Consider the following 14,895-nt stretch of genomic DNA (forward strand, 5'->3'; position numbering starts at 1 on the left):
CTGTATCTCTGGTTTATGAGCACAATTAAAGTGCTCATAAATAAGCCGGAGATACAGGGATGAAATATCAAAGTGAGCACTAGAGGGCGCAAATCACATGGGGGGGGGAACCACCCTGATCCTCTATGTGTACTTAAGCAATGATAATAAGACATATGGAAAAACTCTATGTCTGCTTGTTCATTGGAGCCGAAAGAAATAGGTTCACCGTCTTTCCCCCTCGTTTCCTCAGTTCAGGGCATTGGATACTATTAAAGGACTGTTTAGCAACAAGTCTACACTGGCCCATCTGCCTCTCGCCTTTTGATCAGCAAAGCACTGCTGGTTGGTTGGGCAGTAGGTCTGTGCTAACACAACGCAACCCGATCTATTCAAGTGAGGGCTCGTGGCAATTGTCCCATTGCATTTTCTACGCAACTGAGAGAATGTACTGGATTCAGATATGGACTTTCCTCCCTGCTTAGTCTGGTCCTCATGTACCTCTCCACCCTGTCATATTTTGGAGCCATAGGTGCAGTCAAAACCTTTGAATATACGTTTGAACAAAGTCATTATCTCTAAAGAGTTACAGAGAGGAATGTGCCTGAGGACTAGTAACTTTGGAATTGGAAGGGGATTTTTTTTTCTTAAAAAAGTGAATTACTCAGCGTTGCCACCTGCGTTTCCTTTCATCCATTAGAAGGATGAAGTTTAGAATACACAGCAGTGCCTGGATGGGGATTGTTTTTATCTTAATACTGTAAGTGCTTTAGCCTTGTAACACTTTTAATAGTACAATACTAGACAAAACTAGGAGAATGAAGCCTCTCTGCCCATCGCTGAACATTATCCTCCTGGTGAACCTCACATCTCCAAAAACAGGAAGATGACCACTCCGCTTGAATTCTGATCCTATGGAACCATTCTCTTCGTACGTGCATATACAGTACTGATTTCTCAACAGGGTTAAAAATGGGTTATGTTATATTTCTGCCTGACCCAATATATATCAATACGAATATATATATTGAGAGACATCTATGTTCTTAGCAAAAAAAAAAAAAAACAACACAATTATTTGCAACAGTTATGCTATGGATGGAACCAAACAACAGTAACGACGACGTCAACGAAACCAGTTCCTTCACACTTGAGTCTGTTGATGGGTCTCCACAAAGGGAATGTGCATATGATGGTGATCCAGACAGAGCTCTTCGATGCTTTCGTAGTCGCTCATGGTGACCTCTGAGTCATCAAAGCCGCAGCCTGCTGAAATGTCAGATGAGGATGCATCCAGGGAATTGTGTAAGGGCAAGGGCTTCTTTGTTGCGCTAACATTTTCTATATTTGGTCCGGGGCCAATGCCAAAAGTACTAAATTCATTCCCAGTTTGAGACCCGCCATTGTCCATCTCATTGGGGAACTGATGCGGGGGGAGGTACTGGCTCGGGTGGAACTGTGGCCTTCGTCGACAATCCGGGCTAAGTGTGCTGGCCATGGAGATGGGCTGCGAGGGGGGAAGCGCTTCGTACTGGTCTGGGTAGTCCTCCGGGAGAGGAGGGGGCAACTGGTCCTGGTTTAAAAACTCCTCCTCGTGCGGCGGCGGGTAGTCGCTGTCGATATCGTAACCGCCAAGGTAATAATCTGTTTCCAATTCTCTCGTGCTCCCATGATGCGCCGAGCCACCATCTGCCGTCTCGTAATTGGGCACTTCCTCAATGTCAGATAAGCGAGCACTCGGCATCCAGTCAGAAGTGTCCCAGTGATAAGCTACGGGAGGAAACAAGAGCGCAATGAATCCGGAGGGGAAACGGAACTTTTAGCAGAAATGAAATCTACAGCATGCACCTGCTAGGAAGCAAACCTCTGGGGGTGGGGGGGGGGGTAGGGGATCAGCCAATTGCAGTTGCATATGCAAATAATTAACATGCACCACAGTGTTGTCCCCCCCCCCCAGCCCCACAACACTGGCCAACCATGCTCTGGCCCATAGTTGGTAGAAGCAGTTTTATGTCACAAGGACCATGATACGACACGAACACGACACAACACGAATATTTCACGTTTGCAGATTCTGTTAGAAAGTAAAGGATCCAGGAAATAAAATGCTAAAAACCTAGAGTAAGGTGGAAGGATGTGGAAATCCATCCATCACTTAAATAAATAAACACATTAATAACAGCTAGCATGCTGGCATTGCCGTGCTCCAATCTGGATCTGGAGAGAAAAGTAATTACACAGGCACACAATGAGAAATATGAGAAAGAAACAGCTGATTCCTGTAATTAAAAAAAAAATAAGGATTCCCCCCCCCCCTCCCGAAAGCAATCAAAATACACACTGTAGCATGCTTAAACATGCAGAATTCGGGCATAGCCTGATCCCCAAAGTGGAGATCAAACAAAGCAGATTAGTAAAATGTTTAAAAAACCAAAAAAATGCCCCAAAAGCTGCCTCCCAAGACTGCCCTCTCCCACCCACTGCGGCCGATGGAAAAGTCACCTCTGTTGTAGTTCTGTCCTTGATCCATACCAGTCACTGTTAAATACAAAGTGGAAAAGAGGAACACTGGAAATTCTCAAGTTTGAAACCGGTTACAGGTTTAAACAGACAAAGTGCAGACGGTAACCAAGGGTCATGTGACAACTCCAAGCCAAACAGATTCATTGTGGCAGGGCTTTTTTTTGTAGTAGGAACTCCTTTGCATACCAGGCTACATTCCCCTAATGTAGCCAATCCTCCAAGAGTTTACAGTAGGCCCTGTAAGCTCTCGCAGGATTGGCTATATCAAGGGGATGTAGCCTAATATGCAAAGGAGTTCCTGCTACAGAAAAAGCCTCAACTGTGTGGCATAACCACTAAACCTTGTGCCACAGCCAACAGATTACTTGAAGGTGTCCAGTGACTCTATTAATCCTCATCAATTTTATTACACAATCCTAGATCAGCCAACTCTTCGTTTACTTGGCTCCAGCAGACTAAGGGAGCGATTTTGCTCAGGGCTACTTGGAAGTTATTTAGTGGGGCGTTATTCAGGAAAGGGTCTTTAGGCTTGTGGCCTAACATGGCTGCCCCGTTGGAAGGGCAGACCCCTCTGACAATGCGGTGCCTGGTTCTAAAACTTATCAGGATTCAAGTAATAAGCAACGCTTCGCTTTTAACATTAAAAGGACTGTGGGGGGAACTACTTTTTCTAATCTAGACAAAACATCGCATTACATCTATTGGGTAGGAACATATGCCTTTTCTCATTTCAGTTCTCTGAATCAAACATGCAGAACTGGCTCAAGTGTCCAGCTTTTAGCACAAAACGTTTAGACATTTCTGTTTTAAACTGCAAAAAAGTACGGTTTGTTTTCTCTCTCACTCGGTTTTGAAACAGAAAAAATAAAAAAATAAAAATCTACCATTCTCAGGGCCGGTTCAAACAAATCTGGGCCCAAGTACGCTCAGATACCACGGTGAGGGGCACAGTATAACAACCTGAACGGAACAGAATAGAAAGGCAGTCAATGGCGCCACCCGAAGCAAACACAACAGAGTCCACGTCTTAAGTCAAAAGTATTGTGGGATTCGGGTAGCTCAGCAATGCACTCTGTAATGAATAAACACCTGAATATCTTGGGCTTTGTTACCATCAGGAAGACAGCCTGCAGGGTATGCTCCCCTTTACATTGCCTTCTCCAAAGGTGCCCCTGCCATATTTGGATTCTTTAACTGTTTCTTGATAGAGGAGAACATTTATGCTTGCAAGATTAAATTCTGTTCCTTCCTGAATAATGGAAGGGCCTCCCAAGAGTGATTAACACATGGGATTCACTGCCACAGGAGGTGGTGGCAGCTGCAAGCGTAGACAGCTTCAAGAGGGGAGTGGATCAATGTATGGAGCAGAGGTCCATCAGTGGCTATTAGCCACAGCGTATTGATGGAACTCTCTGTCTGGGGCAAGTGACGCTCTGTATTCTTGGTGCTTGGCGGGGGGGGCGGGGGGAACAGTGGGAGGGCTTCTAGTGGCCCCACTACTGGACTTCCTAATGGCACCTGGGGGGTTTTGGCCACTGTGTGACAGAGTGTTGAACTGGATGGGCCACTGGCCTGCTCCAACATGGCTTCTCTTATGTTCTTGACCTCATACTCCGATAAGACTTGGTGCTCCTGGGCAGATAGAAGCTTCGGAGCATTGCTTATTGGAACGCGATACCTTCCGCAGTATTAGAGGTTTGTGGATGACACCTCTTTTTGATGATAATGAGGGGTTGCTAACATCAGAGAAGAGTAAGAAACTCTTGGTAGGGGTAGAGTTAGGAGATACATTGGCTGCAGCTGAATTTTCTGCCTCTGTCATAAAATCCAAAGGACCTCAAGCGTGGTAACTGCTTGGTTATTTAAATTACTTACTCTGTGTTGCATCTAGTGTGTCATTGCTTGAGTCCTTCATGAGCAGCATCGTTAAAGTAAGTATTATGGGGTTCCATGTTGGGAAAAGAATGGGCTGTGTTTCTCCGGGGCCCATGAGGGCTGCTTCAGTGCAGAAATCAACAGGGGAGTCTTGCTAAGGCAGAGAGCCGAGTGTAGGCTTGGAGCCAGTGTAGTGTGTCCGTGGGGGGGAACATCTCAGCTTGTGAAATGTATCTTCTCCCCTTTTCTCACTGTGGCCTGAAATGCCAACCAAAATGTTGCTCTCAGAGCTTTTTTTTGTAGCAGGAACTCCTTTGCCTATTAGGCTACACCCCTCTGATGTAGCCAATCCTCCAAGAGCTTAAGGGAGGCCCTGTAAGAAGAGCCCTGTAAGCCCTTGGAGGATTGGCTGCATCGGGGGCGGGGTGTAGCCTAATAGGCAAAGGAGTTCCTACTAAAAAAAAAAAAATGCCTCGGTTGCTCTGAATAGGAGAGGGAGCCACCAGGAACAACATTTTTTGGAGGGTCCAGTTGGAGCTACAGCAGGGGGTGGGAGGTGAGAAAGTCACGCTCCCTAGGCAGAATTTTTTCATCCATAGAAAAACTGTGCCAGATCCAAGCCCAAGATAGATGGTAATGTCTGCCCATGGAGCTGCTGCTGCAAGATGGGTGCCAGTTGTAAAAGCCAGCAAATGGAGCTAAAAGAATGTCATTTGTAGAGTAGACCCAGAGGGCTCCCTTAGTTTATTTCTAGGGATAGATGGTCTGTATGTTTTTTAGACTGTGAAGACTAGGAACTTGCTTTTTTGTTTTCATTTTTAACGGTAAAGACTGGCGGCAAGAAGCCATTGACAGTATTGTTTGATTTTTCCAATAAGATCTCTTCTTTGGTATGACTTCCAGAGAAATGTCTCTGGTAGTCTGCAAAGAGATGATGAAGATGTACAAGGTTATGAAATGGTGCACGCTGGTGGAGTAGCTTGCATCTTGTGATCTGCTTGAGACAGCGCGCTTTGCGTATTTGTCTTTTCAAGCAATTCATTAAATACGACTGAACTGCCTAAGTTCACAGAATCAGCATTGCTGCCAGATGGCCATCTAAGGCTAGATGGGCATCTGACAGCAATGCTGATTCTGTGAATTAGGCAGATGATGAGAAAGAGGGAAGGAAAGGTTGCATTAGTGCTTAGTGTCTTTTCTGACACGTCTAGGGAAATGCTGTTTGCCACTTTGGGGGCAGACAGCAATTTTTCTCCAGGCCAATTTGGCCAGGGATTGTGGAGCTCTTTCTTTCTTTCTTTCTTTCTTTCTTTCTTTCTTTCTTTCTTTCTTTCTTTCTTTCTTTCTTTCTTTCTTTCTTTCTTTCTTTCTTTCTTTCTTTCTTTCTTTCTTTCTTTCTTTCTTCCTTCCTTCCTTTCTTTCTTCCTTTCTTCCTTTCTTCCTTTCTTTCTTTCTTCCTTTCTTTCTTTCTTTCTTCCTTTCTTTCTTTCTTTCTTCCTTTCTTCCTTTCTTTCTTTCTTTCTTCCTTCCTTTCTTCCTTCCTTCCTTCCTTTCTTTCTTTCTTCCTTCCTTCCTTCCTTTCTTTCTTTCTTTCTTTCTTCCTTCCTTCCTTCCTTCCTTTCTTCCTTTCTTTCTTTCTTCCTTCCTTCCTTTCTTTCTTTCTTTCTTCCTTTCTTTCTTTCTTCCTTCCTTCCTTTCTTTCTTTCTTTCTTCCTTTCTTTCTTCCTTCCTTTCTTTCTTTCTTTCTTCCTTTCTTTCTTCCTTCCTTCCTTCCTTTCTTTCTTCCTTCCTTCCTTCCTTTCTTTCTTCCTTCCTTCCTTCCTTTCTTTCTTTCTTTCTTTCTTCCTTCCTTCCTTCCTTTCTTCCTTCCTTCCTTTCTTTCTTCCTTCCTTTCTTTCTTCCTTCCTTTCTTTCTTTCTTTCTTTCTTTCTTCCTTCCTTTCTTTCTTTCTTCCTTTCTTTCTTTCTTCCTTCCTTTCTTTCTTCCTTCCTTCCTTTCTTTCTTTCTTTCTTTCTTCCTTTCTTCCTTTCTTTCTTTCTTTCTTTCTTCCTTTCTTCCTTCCTTCCTTCCTTCCTTCCTTCCTTCCTTTCTTTCTTCCTTTCTTTCTTCCTTTCTTTCTTTCTTTCTTTCTTTCTTTCTTCCTTCCTTCCTTTCTTCCTTCCTTCCTTTCTTTCTTCCTTCCTTTCTTTCTTTCTTCCTTTCTTCCTTTCTTTCTTTCTTTCTTTCTTTCTTTCTTTCTTTCTTTCTTTCTTTCTTCCTTTCTTTCTTCCTTCCTTCCTTCCTTTCTTTCTTTCTTTCTTCCTTCCTTTCTTTCTTTCTTTCTTCTTTCCTTCCTTCCTTCCTTCCTTCCTTTCTTTCTTTCTTTCTTTCTTTCTTTCTTTCTTCCTTTCTTTCTTTCTTCCTTCCTTCCTTCTTTCTTTCTTTCTTTCTTTCTTTCTTTCTTTCTTTCTTCCTTCCTTCCTTCCTTTCGCCATAGAGCAGGGGTCACTAGTTGTGTGTAGGGGGTTGGACTAGATGACTCTGGAGGTCCCTTCCAACTCTATGATTCTATGCACCAAATTCTGCTTAAATTTGAGGGCAAACTTTGAACAGGCCAGCCCTGGGCAGGAAATGCCTCCAGAAAACACTCTGGGCTATAGAGGCTATTTTTTAGCTGGAGTTTGTGTTTGGGTGTGAGTGGTATTAATCAGTAGCACCTTGTACCTTTCTGACCAGGAACCATTTGTATGAGATTTTGCTTGGGGCTTCCACCATCCCACAGCAGAAAAACCTCCTGTGTGGTTCTAGGGTGCTTGTGGAACAGTGAAATTTGCATTGAACAGATGCAAGGATCTTTTACACCTTATCTCCGCCCCCCTTTTGTCCTGTATAGGAGGCCATCGATTGGGATGTGTGCTCAGGGCTTTTTTTGAGCAGGAATGCAAAGGAACGCAGTTCCAGCTGGCTTGGCATCAGGGGATGTGGCCTAATATGCAAATGAGTTCCAGCTGGGCTTTTTCGACACAAAAAGCCGTGTGAAACAATAGCGGTGCCAGGGGGTGTTGCCTAATATGCAAATGAGTTCCTGCTGGGCTTTCTCAACACAGAAAGCCCTGTGCGACACAATGGTGATGTCAGGGGGTGTGGCCTAATATGCAAATGTGTTTCTGCTGGGCTTTTTCAACACAAAAAGCCCTGTGTGAAACAATGCCGATGCCAGGGGGTGTGGCCTAATATGCAAATGAGGTCCTGGCTGGCATCAGGGATGTGTGGCCTAATATTCAAATGAGTTCCTGCTGAGCTTTTTCAACAAAAAAGCCCTGTGTGAGACAATGATGCCAGGGGGTGTGGCCTAATATGCAAAAGAGTTCCTGCTAGGTTTTTAAAAAAAATAAAAAAAAGCCCTGTGTGTTCTTACAGGGGATTATTCGACACTGCTCTCCCTTGGCCACAGGTGTTTTCATGGTAGTGATGGATGTTCAATGGAAACTAAAGTAGCAAACTGATGAGCAGAAGGAAGACACTTTCTTACACTATCCAGTGGTTGCTGCTCAGGCAGCACCGTCTGAACCGGCCCTGACTATTCCAAAATGAAAAAAAATGAAAACCAAAACCAAACTTGACTCAAATTATAAGGGTCAGACACAAGGAATTTTTTCTGGTTTGCTAAATGTCATGCTCGCACCCCACTCTGTGATTATTACGCTGCATGTGTGAACGCACAACGAGGAGTTATCTTTATATGATGCAGCAGAACCTCATCTGCCTCGCGAGCTTGTCCACCAAACAAAAAACAAAGCCAATGCCTTTCTTTGTAGTTTTCGAAGCAAAAATAACACAAGCAAGGTCTATGCAATATCGAAATTCACAGCTGTTCCCAAATATCTCTCAGAAACTTTCCGAGGATGGCTGAACTTACAAATTGTCAAGCGCAGGGCTCTTTTTCTCGCATGAGCTGCTCTGCATGTTAGGCCACGCCCCCCTGATGTAGCCAATCCTCTAAGAGCTTAGAGGGCTCTTAGTACAGGGCCAACTGTAAGCTCCAGGAGGATTGGCTACATCGGGGGGGCGTGGCCTAATATGCAGAGAAGCTCCTGCTAGAAAAAGAGCCCTGGAAGTTCATTTGGAGGGAGAAAGTCCAAAGCAACTTTGTTTAGCTTGAACTGACAACCAAAATACAATTTACAGTCTCCAAAATTGGATCTCCCCACCCTTCAGAAATATCAATAATATAGAATACAGGTAGGGAAAAGTAAATGTGCCCTATTTTGCTGAGGGGTCAACAGTTTCACTTCTTTCATATACTTTGTTAGAAGTCTTCAGTTTTCTGTTCATCCCAGTCAAACTTCGTAGATTTCTGTTTGTGCATATGCACGTTACATGGTTTCTACATACGAGGAATATGGTTTCATATGCGTAACGTATGTACGCTAGATAATGCTGATTTATTGACACATGAATATCCCTGAAAAAGACTAGGGTGGTCTCCAAGAACACCCTCATGAGGGGACTTCCTAAAGATTTGAAGCCCCCCCCCCTCCCCGATTTTTTTTTGGGGAAATTTGGGGTCTCCTTTTGGAATAGGATGAATGAAATGTTTTTTTGGACAATGCTTTACAGAAAATGTATAATATTTTATGCAAGACATCCTACAGCATTAGCAAATGGCAAACAGGGAACTCGCAAGGACTTGGTGGGGGGGGCACTTCATTTCCCCCTGCATTCGGTGCTCCACACTATTTCCTCTTTTTATCTTTCTTGCAGTCCCCACACCTTTTTCCTGCTTCTTTCTCTCAGTCCCACTCACCACACAACTCACCTTTTACCTGACACCCTCAACTTCAGCTTTATTTATTTACTTTCTCCCTAATAAGGACCCCAAAAGCAGCTTATCTCATTCTTTCCTCTTCCATTTCATTTTCATAATTCTCTACCCTGTGAGGCAGATTCAGCTGAGAGAGTATGTAACTGGCCCCAAGCCATCTTGTGAGCTTTTCGTGCCAGAGTGGGGATTTGATGCTGGGTCCCCGGTACAGAGTGGTCAGCTGCAGTACTGCAGTCTAAGCTCTGCTCACGACTTGAGTTCGATCCCCGGCAGAAGCTGGGTTCAAGAAGCCGGCTCGAGGTTGACTCAGCCTTCCATCCTTCTGAGGATGAGTACCCAGCTTGCTGGGGGTAAAGTGAAGATGACTGGGGAAGGCAATGGCAAACCACCCCATAAAAAAGACTGCCAAGAAAACATCATGACGTGATGTCACTTCATGGGTTGGTAACGACCTAATGCTTGCACAGGGACTACCTTTACTTCCCAGACCTTAATTTGACACTCCAATCCCTACACCACTCTGGCTTTCACCTTTCCCCCCGTTGGTCTTCTGGAAATCACTAAAGTTCTGCAGTGGCAAGTTGCTCAGTTGTTGTGTGGTGAGTTGTGTGGTGGCTAGTGTTGGGCCTGGCCAAGTTGTGCTAGTTGTTAAGACTGGGATGCATTGTAGGTGGCCTTACACAAGCCACCTTCTGTCCAACTCATCCTCAGTCTGCATGTAGGAAGGTTGATATACTTTACAGGGCTGTTGTAGGGTTACTGGTGTGATCCTTGACTGTCAGCCTGCTTGGGGTAGTTAGTGGTTAGCATGTCAGACCAGGATCTGAGGGACCCATGTTCGAATCTGCACTGTGCCACAAAACTTGCAAGCTGGTCTTGGAGGGATGATCCCTCTCTCAGCCTCACTCGCCTGACCAGCTTGTTGTGAGGGTAAAATGCAGAGGGGAGACCAACGTATGAAATAGTATTTATGGCACGACACATATATTGTTATTGTTATTGGTTAGTCTTTAAGGATCCATGTTACTAAGATGATGTGTGTGAACCATAAATACATCTGCTGATAGGTTCTTTCTCTGTACATTACTTACTAATCATTTCACACTGGATAAGAAGAAGAAGATATTGGATTTATATCCCGCCCTCCACTCCGAAGAGTCTCAGAGCGGCTCACAATCTCCTTTCCCTTCCTCCCCCACAACAGACACCCTGTGAGGTGGGTGGGGATGGAGAGGGCTCTCACAGCAGCTGCCCTTTCAAGGACAACCTCTGCCAGAGCTATGGCTGACCCAAGGCCATGCTAGCAGGTGCAAGTGGAGGAGTGGGGAATCAAACCTGGCTCTCCCAGATAAGAGTCCGCGTACTTAACCACTACACCAAACTGGATCCCGGGTGGTTATGCAAAGCCAGCCTAGGGCAAGCCCATTCTGTTTGTTTCTTGCCAACACTATGGGCAAGGCTGGCACATAAAAGTAGGCCAGATAGGCGGCTGTCTAGGGCATTACCCCGCCTACAGGGGCGCTGTGGGGCATCCCACAGTGAAGGTTGGAGAAAACTTAATGAGAATGACATAGACGTGTGTGAAATATAAGCAAAGTATTGGAAAATGTGGCTTGGATAAAGCAGTTGCGAAACAGGAGAATTGTAGACCGGTTATGCCTGTAAGCTGATACTGGAAGTGTTTTTGAGTATTTTGTGCCTACATTGTGCAAATCCGGACGTATTTTGTAAAGTAAAAATTTGATATACTAAACCAACATTTTGAATGATTTTTTGAAGACAAGAGACTGATAAGAGGTGTATTCTGCACGGAGCTATTGCTTTCATTTGGTAGCACTATGGGCAAGGCTGGCACATGAAAGTAGCCCAGGTAGGCGGCTGCCTAGGGCGTTACCCGACCTACAGGGGCGCTGTGGGGCATCCCTCCTCCTGCCCCGCTGCTCTCTCCTTCCTGGGTCTGCACAGACCTGGGAAGGTGAAAGCGGCGTGCTGGTGTGTACTTTCCTTGGAGCTCACCTTGCTCCGAGGGAAACATGCACCACCCCTCTGCTCTCGCCTTCCTGGGTCTGCCTGGGGCAGGGGCGAAGCAGGGCCTAGGGTGCCAGGAACTCTGGTACTGGCCCCGAGTATGGGGTGACTGCAGTTGGCAGCCGCTTGATGGAACTTTCCGCAACTATGTTAGTTGTTGACGCTACTGTGGCTTGCTGAATCCGTTTTTGTTGGGACCTCCCCTGATCTCTTACTCTAGGCTTTGTTCCTCAGGAGTGTCATCTAGAGAAATAAGAGGTTGTCTTCAATTTGCATGCTAGCTAATGTACAGTAAGTCTTTTAGCGTATAACCTTTTTTCCAGGGAGTGGTTGTCTTCCTTTCGGATAAACACAGGAATTCCTCTGAATCACCTATTCTCTGCCGAATGACTACAATAGTCACTGCACATCAAAAGTGGGGGGGAGGAAGCCCAATTATCTGAATTGACCATTAGCCGTCAATGGAAACGGTAAAAATAAGTACTTTGATTACTTGCTGTGGTACTTAATGCCATCTTCTCCCCTTTCTTTCCGTGACCTTGCTTGTTTTGTAAATCATTCGCTGTGGTTTGGCTAACGAGTGCGAGTTGATGAGGTTCTGCTGCGGTCTTTTGTGCACGGAAGAGCGAGACAACAATATGTGGCAATGCGACGAGAATAATGGAAAAAGATTAAATACCTTCATTTTCTATAGTGTCAACTACATTGTTGACAAGCTGTATGACAGTCACTATCGAAGCTTGCGGAAGAAGGAAAGCAGAAAGAAAGGGAAGGATAGCTGCAGGTTAGTATTTATAGCACACAACGTTGTGAGGTTACCAATACTATATTCTCACAGACAGATTTGCCAGGTGGAGGGAACGGGAGGGGGAGGGAAGGCAGTCCCAATGAATTATGCAGCTTGAAGGACATTTCAATTTCAGATAATCCCATACAATTTTTTTCTCCTCCCGCAACAGAAAAGCAAATGGTGATACATTCAAAGCCGGCACTTCCACAAAAGCTCATATGGTGTGATGAATATCAGCTCATAAATTCAGGCTGGACTGTCCAGCAGATTCAATTAACCGGGACAGTATTTTGTCTACCTGACACTAATCTCTAATTAATCCTCGCTTAAAGGCCTCCAAAGGCAGACTGCTATACTCCGAGGGATCATTATCTTTTTTCAGCAATCGTAAGGATCCGAGATAGTGGGAACGTCTTTTGCCTTCAATCTCTCCCCCACCCCCTTCTTTCTTTCTTCTCTCTTTTGGCAGCCAGAAGCCTTTAACTTATTATTTACTGCCCGTAGGACAAAGTCCTTGGGGAAAATGACCAAGTTTAGCCGTCATAATTAAAAAGCCATTATCAAATGGCTAGGGTTTAAAGATTGGGTTGCATTTCTTTTTTTAAAAAAAAAAATGCTATAGATTGAACACAGATGGTTATGCCTTTCAGAGCTTGCACTTCTGCATTGCTTGCAGCCATGCAGAAGAAGAGGGGTCCCCCCGGCTCATGGTTCTGCCGCCCCTCCTAGTGAGTATCTTGAGGCAAACTAATTTAAAAACACCCAGATCATCCGATTTTGGTCTACCCCATATCCCAAAGAGAGTGCCCAGTGAAGCATGTGGAATTCACTGCCACAGGAGGTGGTGGCGGCCACAAGTATAGCCACCTTCAAGAAGGGTTTAGATAAAAATATGGAGCACAGGTCCATCAGTGGCTATTAGCCACAGTGTGTGTGTGTATATAAAATTTTTTGCCACTGTGTGACACAGAGTGTTGGACTGGATGGGCTGTTGGCCTGATCCAACGTGGCTTCTCTTATGTTCATGTCTGAGAGATAACCGCTTCGAGTAACTCCTCGGATCGGTAGTTGTCACAATTACAACCAAAGCGGCTTTGACTCTCTCTCATAAATGGACTGTGAGGCTCCAACTTCTGAGCCCTAGTCCCCTCTCCTCCCAGTAGCAGAACCTCCCAGTAGCAGGACCTGAGTCATTCTGTCCTCCTACTCCCCTCTGTTATGTAGCCCTGTTCGTTCTAGGGTAGCTAGCCTACAGATATGGCCGGGAGTTCTCCCAGAATTACCACTGATCTTTATGCCACAGACATCCCTGGAGGAAATGGCAGCTTCGGAGGGTGGACTCTATGACATCACATCCCTCCTTTCCCCAGACTCTGCTATCCCCTGTTTCTGCCTCCAAATCCCCAGGAATTTCCCAATCTGGCAGTGGCAGCCTTAGTTTGTTACCAGGGGTTCTTCATGTTCCCAAGCACTAGCACCAGGGGTGGTGATGGACAGAGCCCAGGGGTGGAATTCTAGCAGGAGCCCCTTTGCATATTAGGCCACACACCCTTGATGTAGCCAATCCTCCAAGAGCTTACAAGGTTCTTTTTTTTTTGTAAGCTCTTGGAGGATTGGCTACATCAGGGGTGTGTGGCCTAATATGCAAAGGAGCTCCTGCTAGAATTCCACCCCCAACAGAACCTATGTGGACCTGCATCACCAGCGTCTGAGGCCAAGCTGAGCACCAGACGTCGAATAAGTTTAAAAGTGGGTCCCGCTTCAAAAAGTTTGAAAATTACTGCCTTGGAGGAGAACCAAGTCACATTTAAACTGATCCAAAACCTGATCAAGATGTTAACAGGACATTGATTTACATGTGTCTGTTCCCTCCCTTATCCTGCGAATCCCTTGTAACATGGCATTTAGGGGGAAAAAAAAACCATAACGTGACATTGTTGCATTAGCTCCACCCACAGACCAGTTTCATTGGCTTCTGCTTGTGACCAGAAGATAGCCCAACTGTAAGAAAAACATTCTTGGGGGGAGCATTAACAAGACAGACTCAGCAGCAAAGAACAGGTTCAATGTCCTCTTTCCCCCAGATTCTCTCGTGCAACTACCCCCTCCCCCTTTGCATCTTGGGAATACTGTTTGCCAAGGTAACCCTGTCCTCTTGTGGGAAGAACTACATTTCCGCAATTGCAATAGCCATTTGTAGTCCTTTGTTTTTGAACCACATCTTAAATAAAAAGCAGTTTTACCCAACGTTTAAAGGAAGCAAATACAAAGCAACCCCAGAGATCGATTTCTTCAGATTGGGTTTTTTTTTTAAACCTTTCAATTTAGAAGCTTTTCAAGCATCCTCCCACAGGGTGGCCATTTGTAAAAAAATGTGGCGGCCCATACAGAATACACAAGCCAAAGGGCCCTTTTCATTACAGCAAAGCTTGGGAACCACTGGTGTCAAATATCTGTCAAGCTTTTGGTTCCTTTTAACTAAATACTCAGCGATCAATAATAACTTAACCTCATCCTGCTAGAACCCTGTCCCGGAACAGCCACACTGCACTGTGGACAGGACTTGAAGAATTAACGGAAGGTGTTGATGGAAGGGGATTTTCTCTACTTTTCCTTCTGAAGGGATCCGACTCTTTGGGCAGGACATAGGATTGCATCCAGCAGAAGAATTAACTGATGGCGTTGACAGGACAGATTGTTCCCTGCCTTCCATTCTGAAGGTATCTTACCATTTGCCCTGAAACTCCTACGTGAAGACTGGGAGAGCTGAATAAGCAAAAAATGCCACAGGGACAGTGGGTTGCAGCAATGAGAGAGAATCTGAGAAAAATCACCTCTTTCTGTCCCACTGATACAAGCTGCAAGTTGGAAGTGGGAGAAAGAACTGATTTCCAGC

The 14,895-nt window shown here is 45.0% G+C and overlaps 1 protein-coding gene across 6 annotated transcripts in view; it reads right to left on the reverse strand.

The window, feature by feature from the left end:
• Positions 1 to 910: 910 nt before the first annotated feature.
• Positions 911 to 14,895, reverse strand: part of FAT3 (FAT atypical cadherin 3) — a 546,218-nt gene continuing 532,233 nt past the window's right edge. For 2 of the 6 annotated variants that reach the window (XM_060234950.1, XM_060234948.1), the window contains 3 exons: positions 11,889 to 11,948; positions 2,482 to 2,517; positions 911 to 1,749 (listed from right to left, as the gene is read on the reverse strand). In XM_060234950.1, the coding sequence (XP_060090933.1) occupies positions 1,124 to 1,749; positions 2,482 to 2,517; positions 11,889 to 11,948 (722 nt within the window). In that variant the 3' untranslated portion in view covers positions 911 to 1,123. Of the gene's footprint in view, positions 1,750 to 2,481; positions 2,518 to 3,386; positions 3,463 to 11,888; positions 11,949 to 14,895 lie in introns of all 6 variants that reach the window. The other 4 variants (XM_060234952.1, XM_060234951.1, XM_060234953.1 and 1 more) reach the window with 3 other exon arrangements.

Source organism: Heteronotia binoei, chromosome 3, assembly GCF_032191835.1.
Source record: "Heteronotia binoei isolate CCM8104 ecotype False Entrance Well chromosome 3, APGP_CSIRO_Hbin_v1, whole genome shotgun sequence".
In the NCBI taxonomy this organism is placed as follows: domain Eukaryota; kingdom Metazoa; phylum Chordata; class Lepidosauria; order Squamata; family Gekkonidae; genus Heteronotia; species Heteronotia binoei.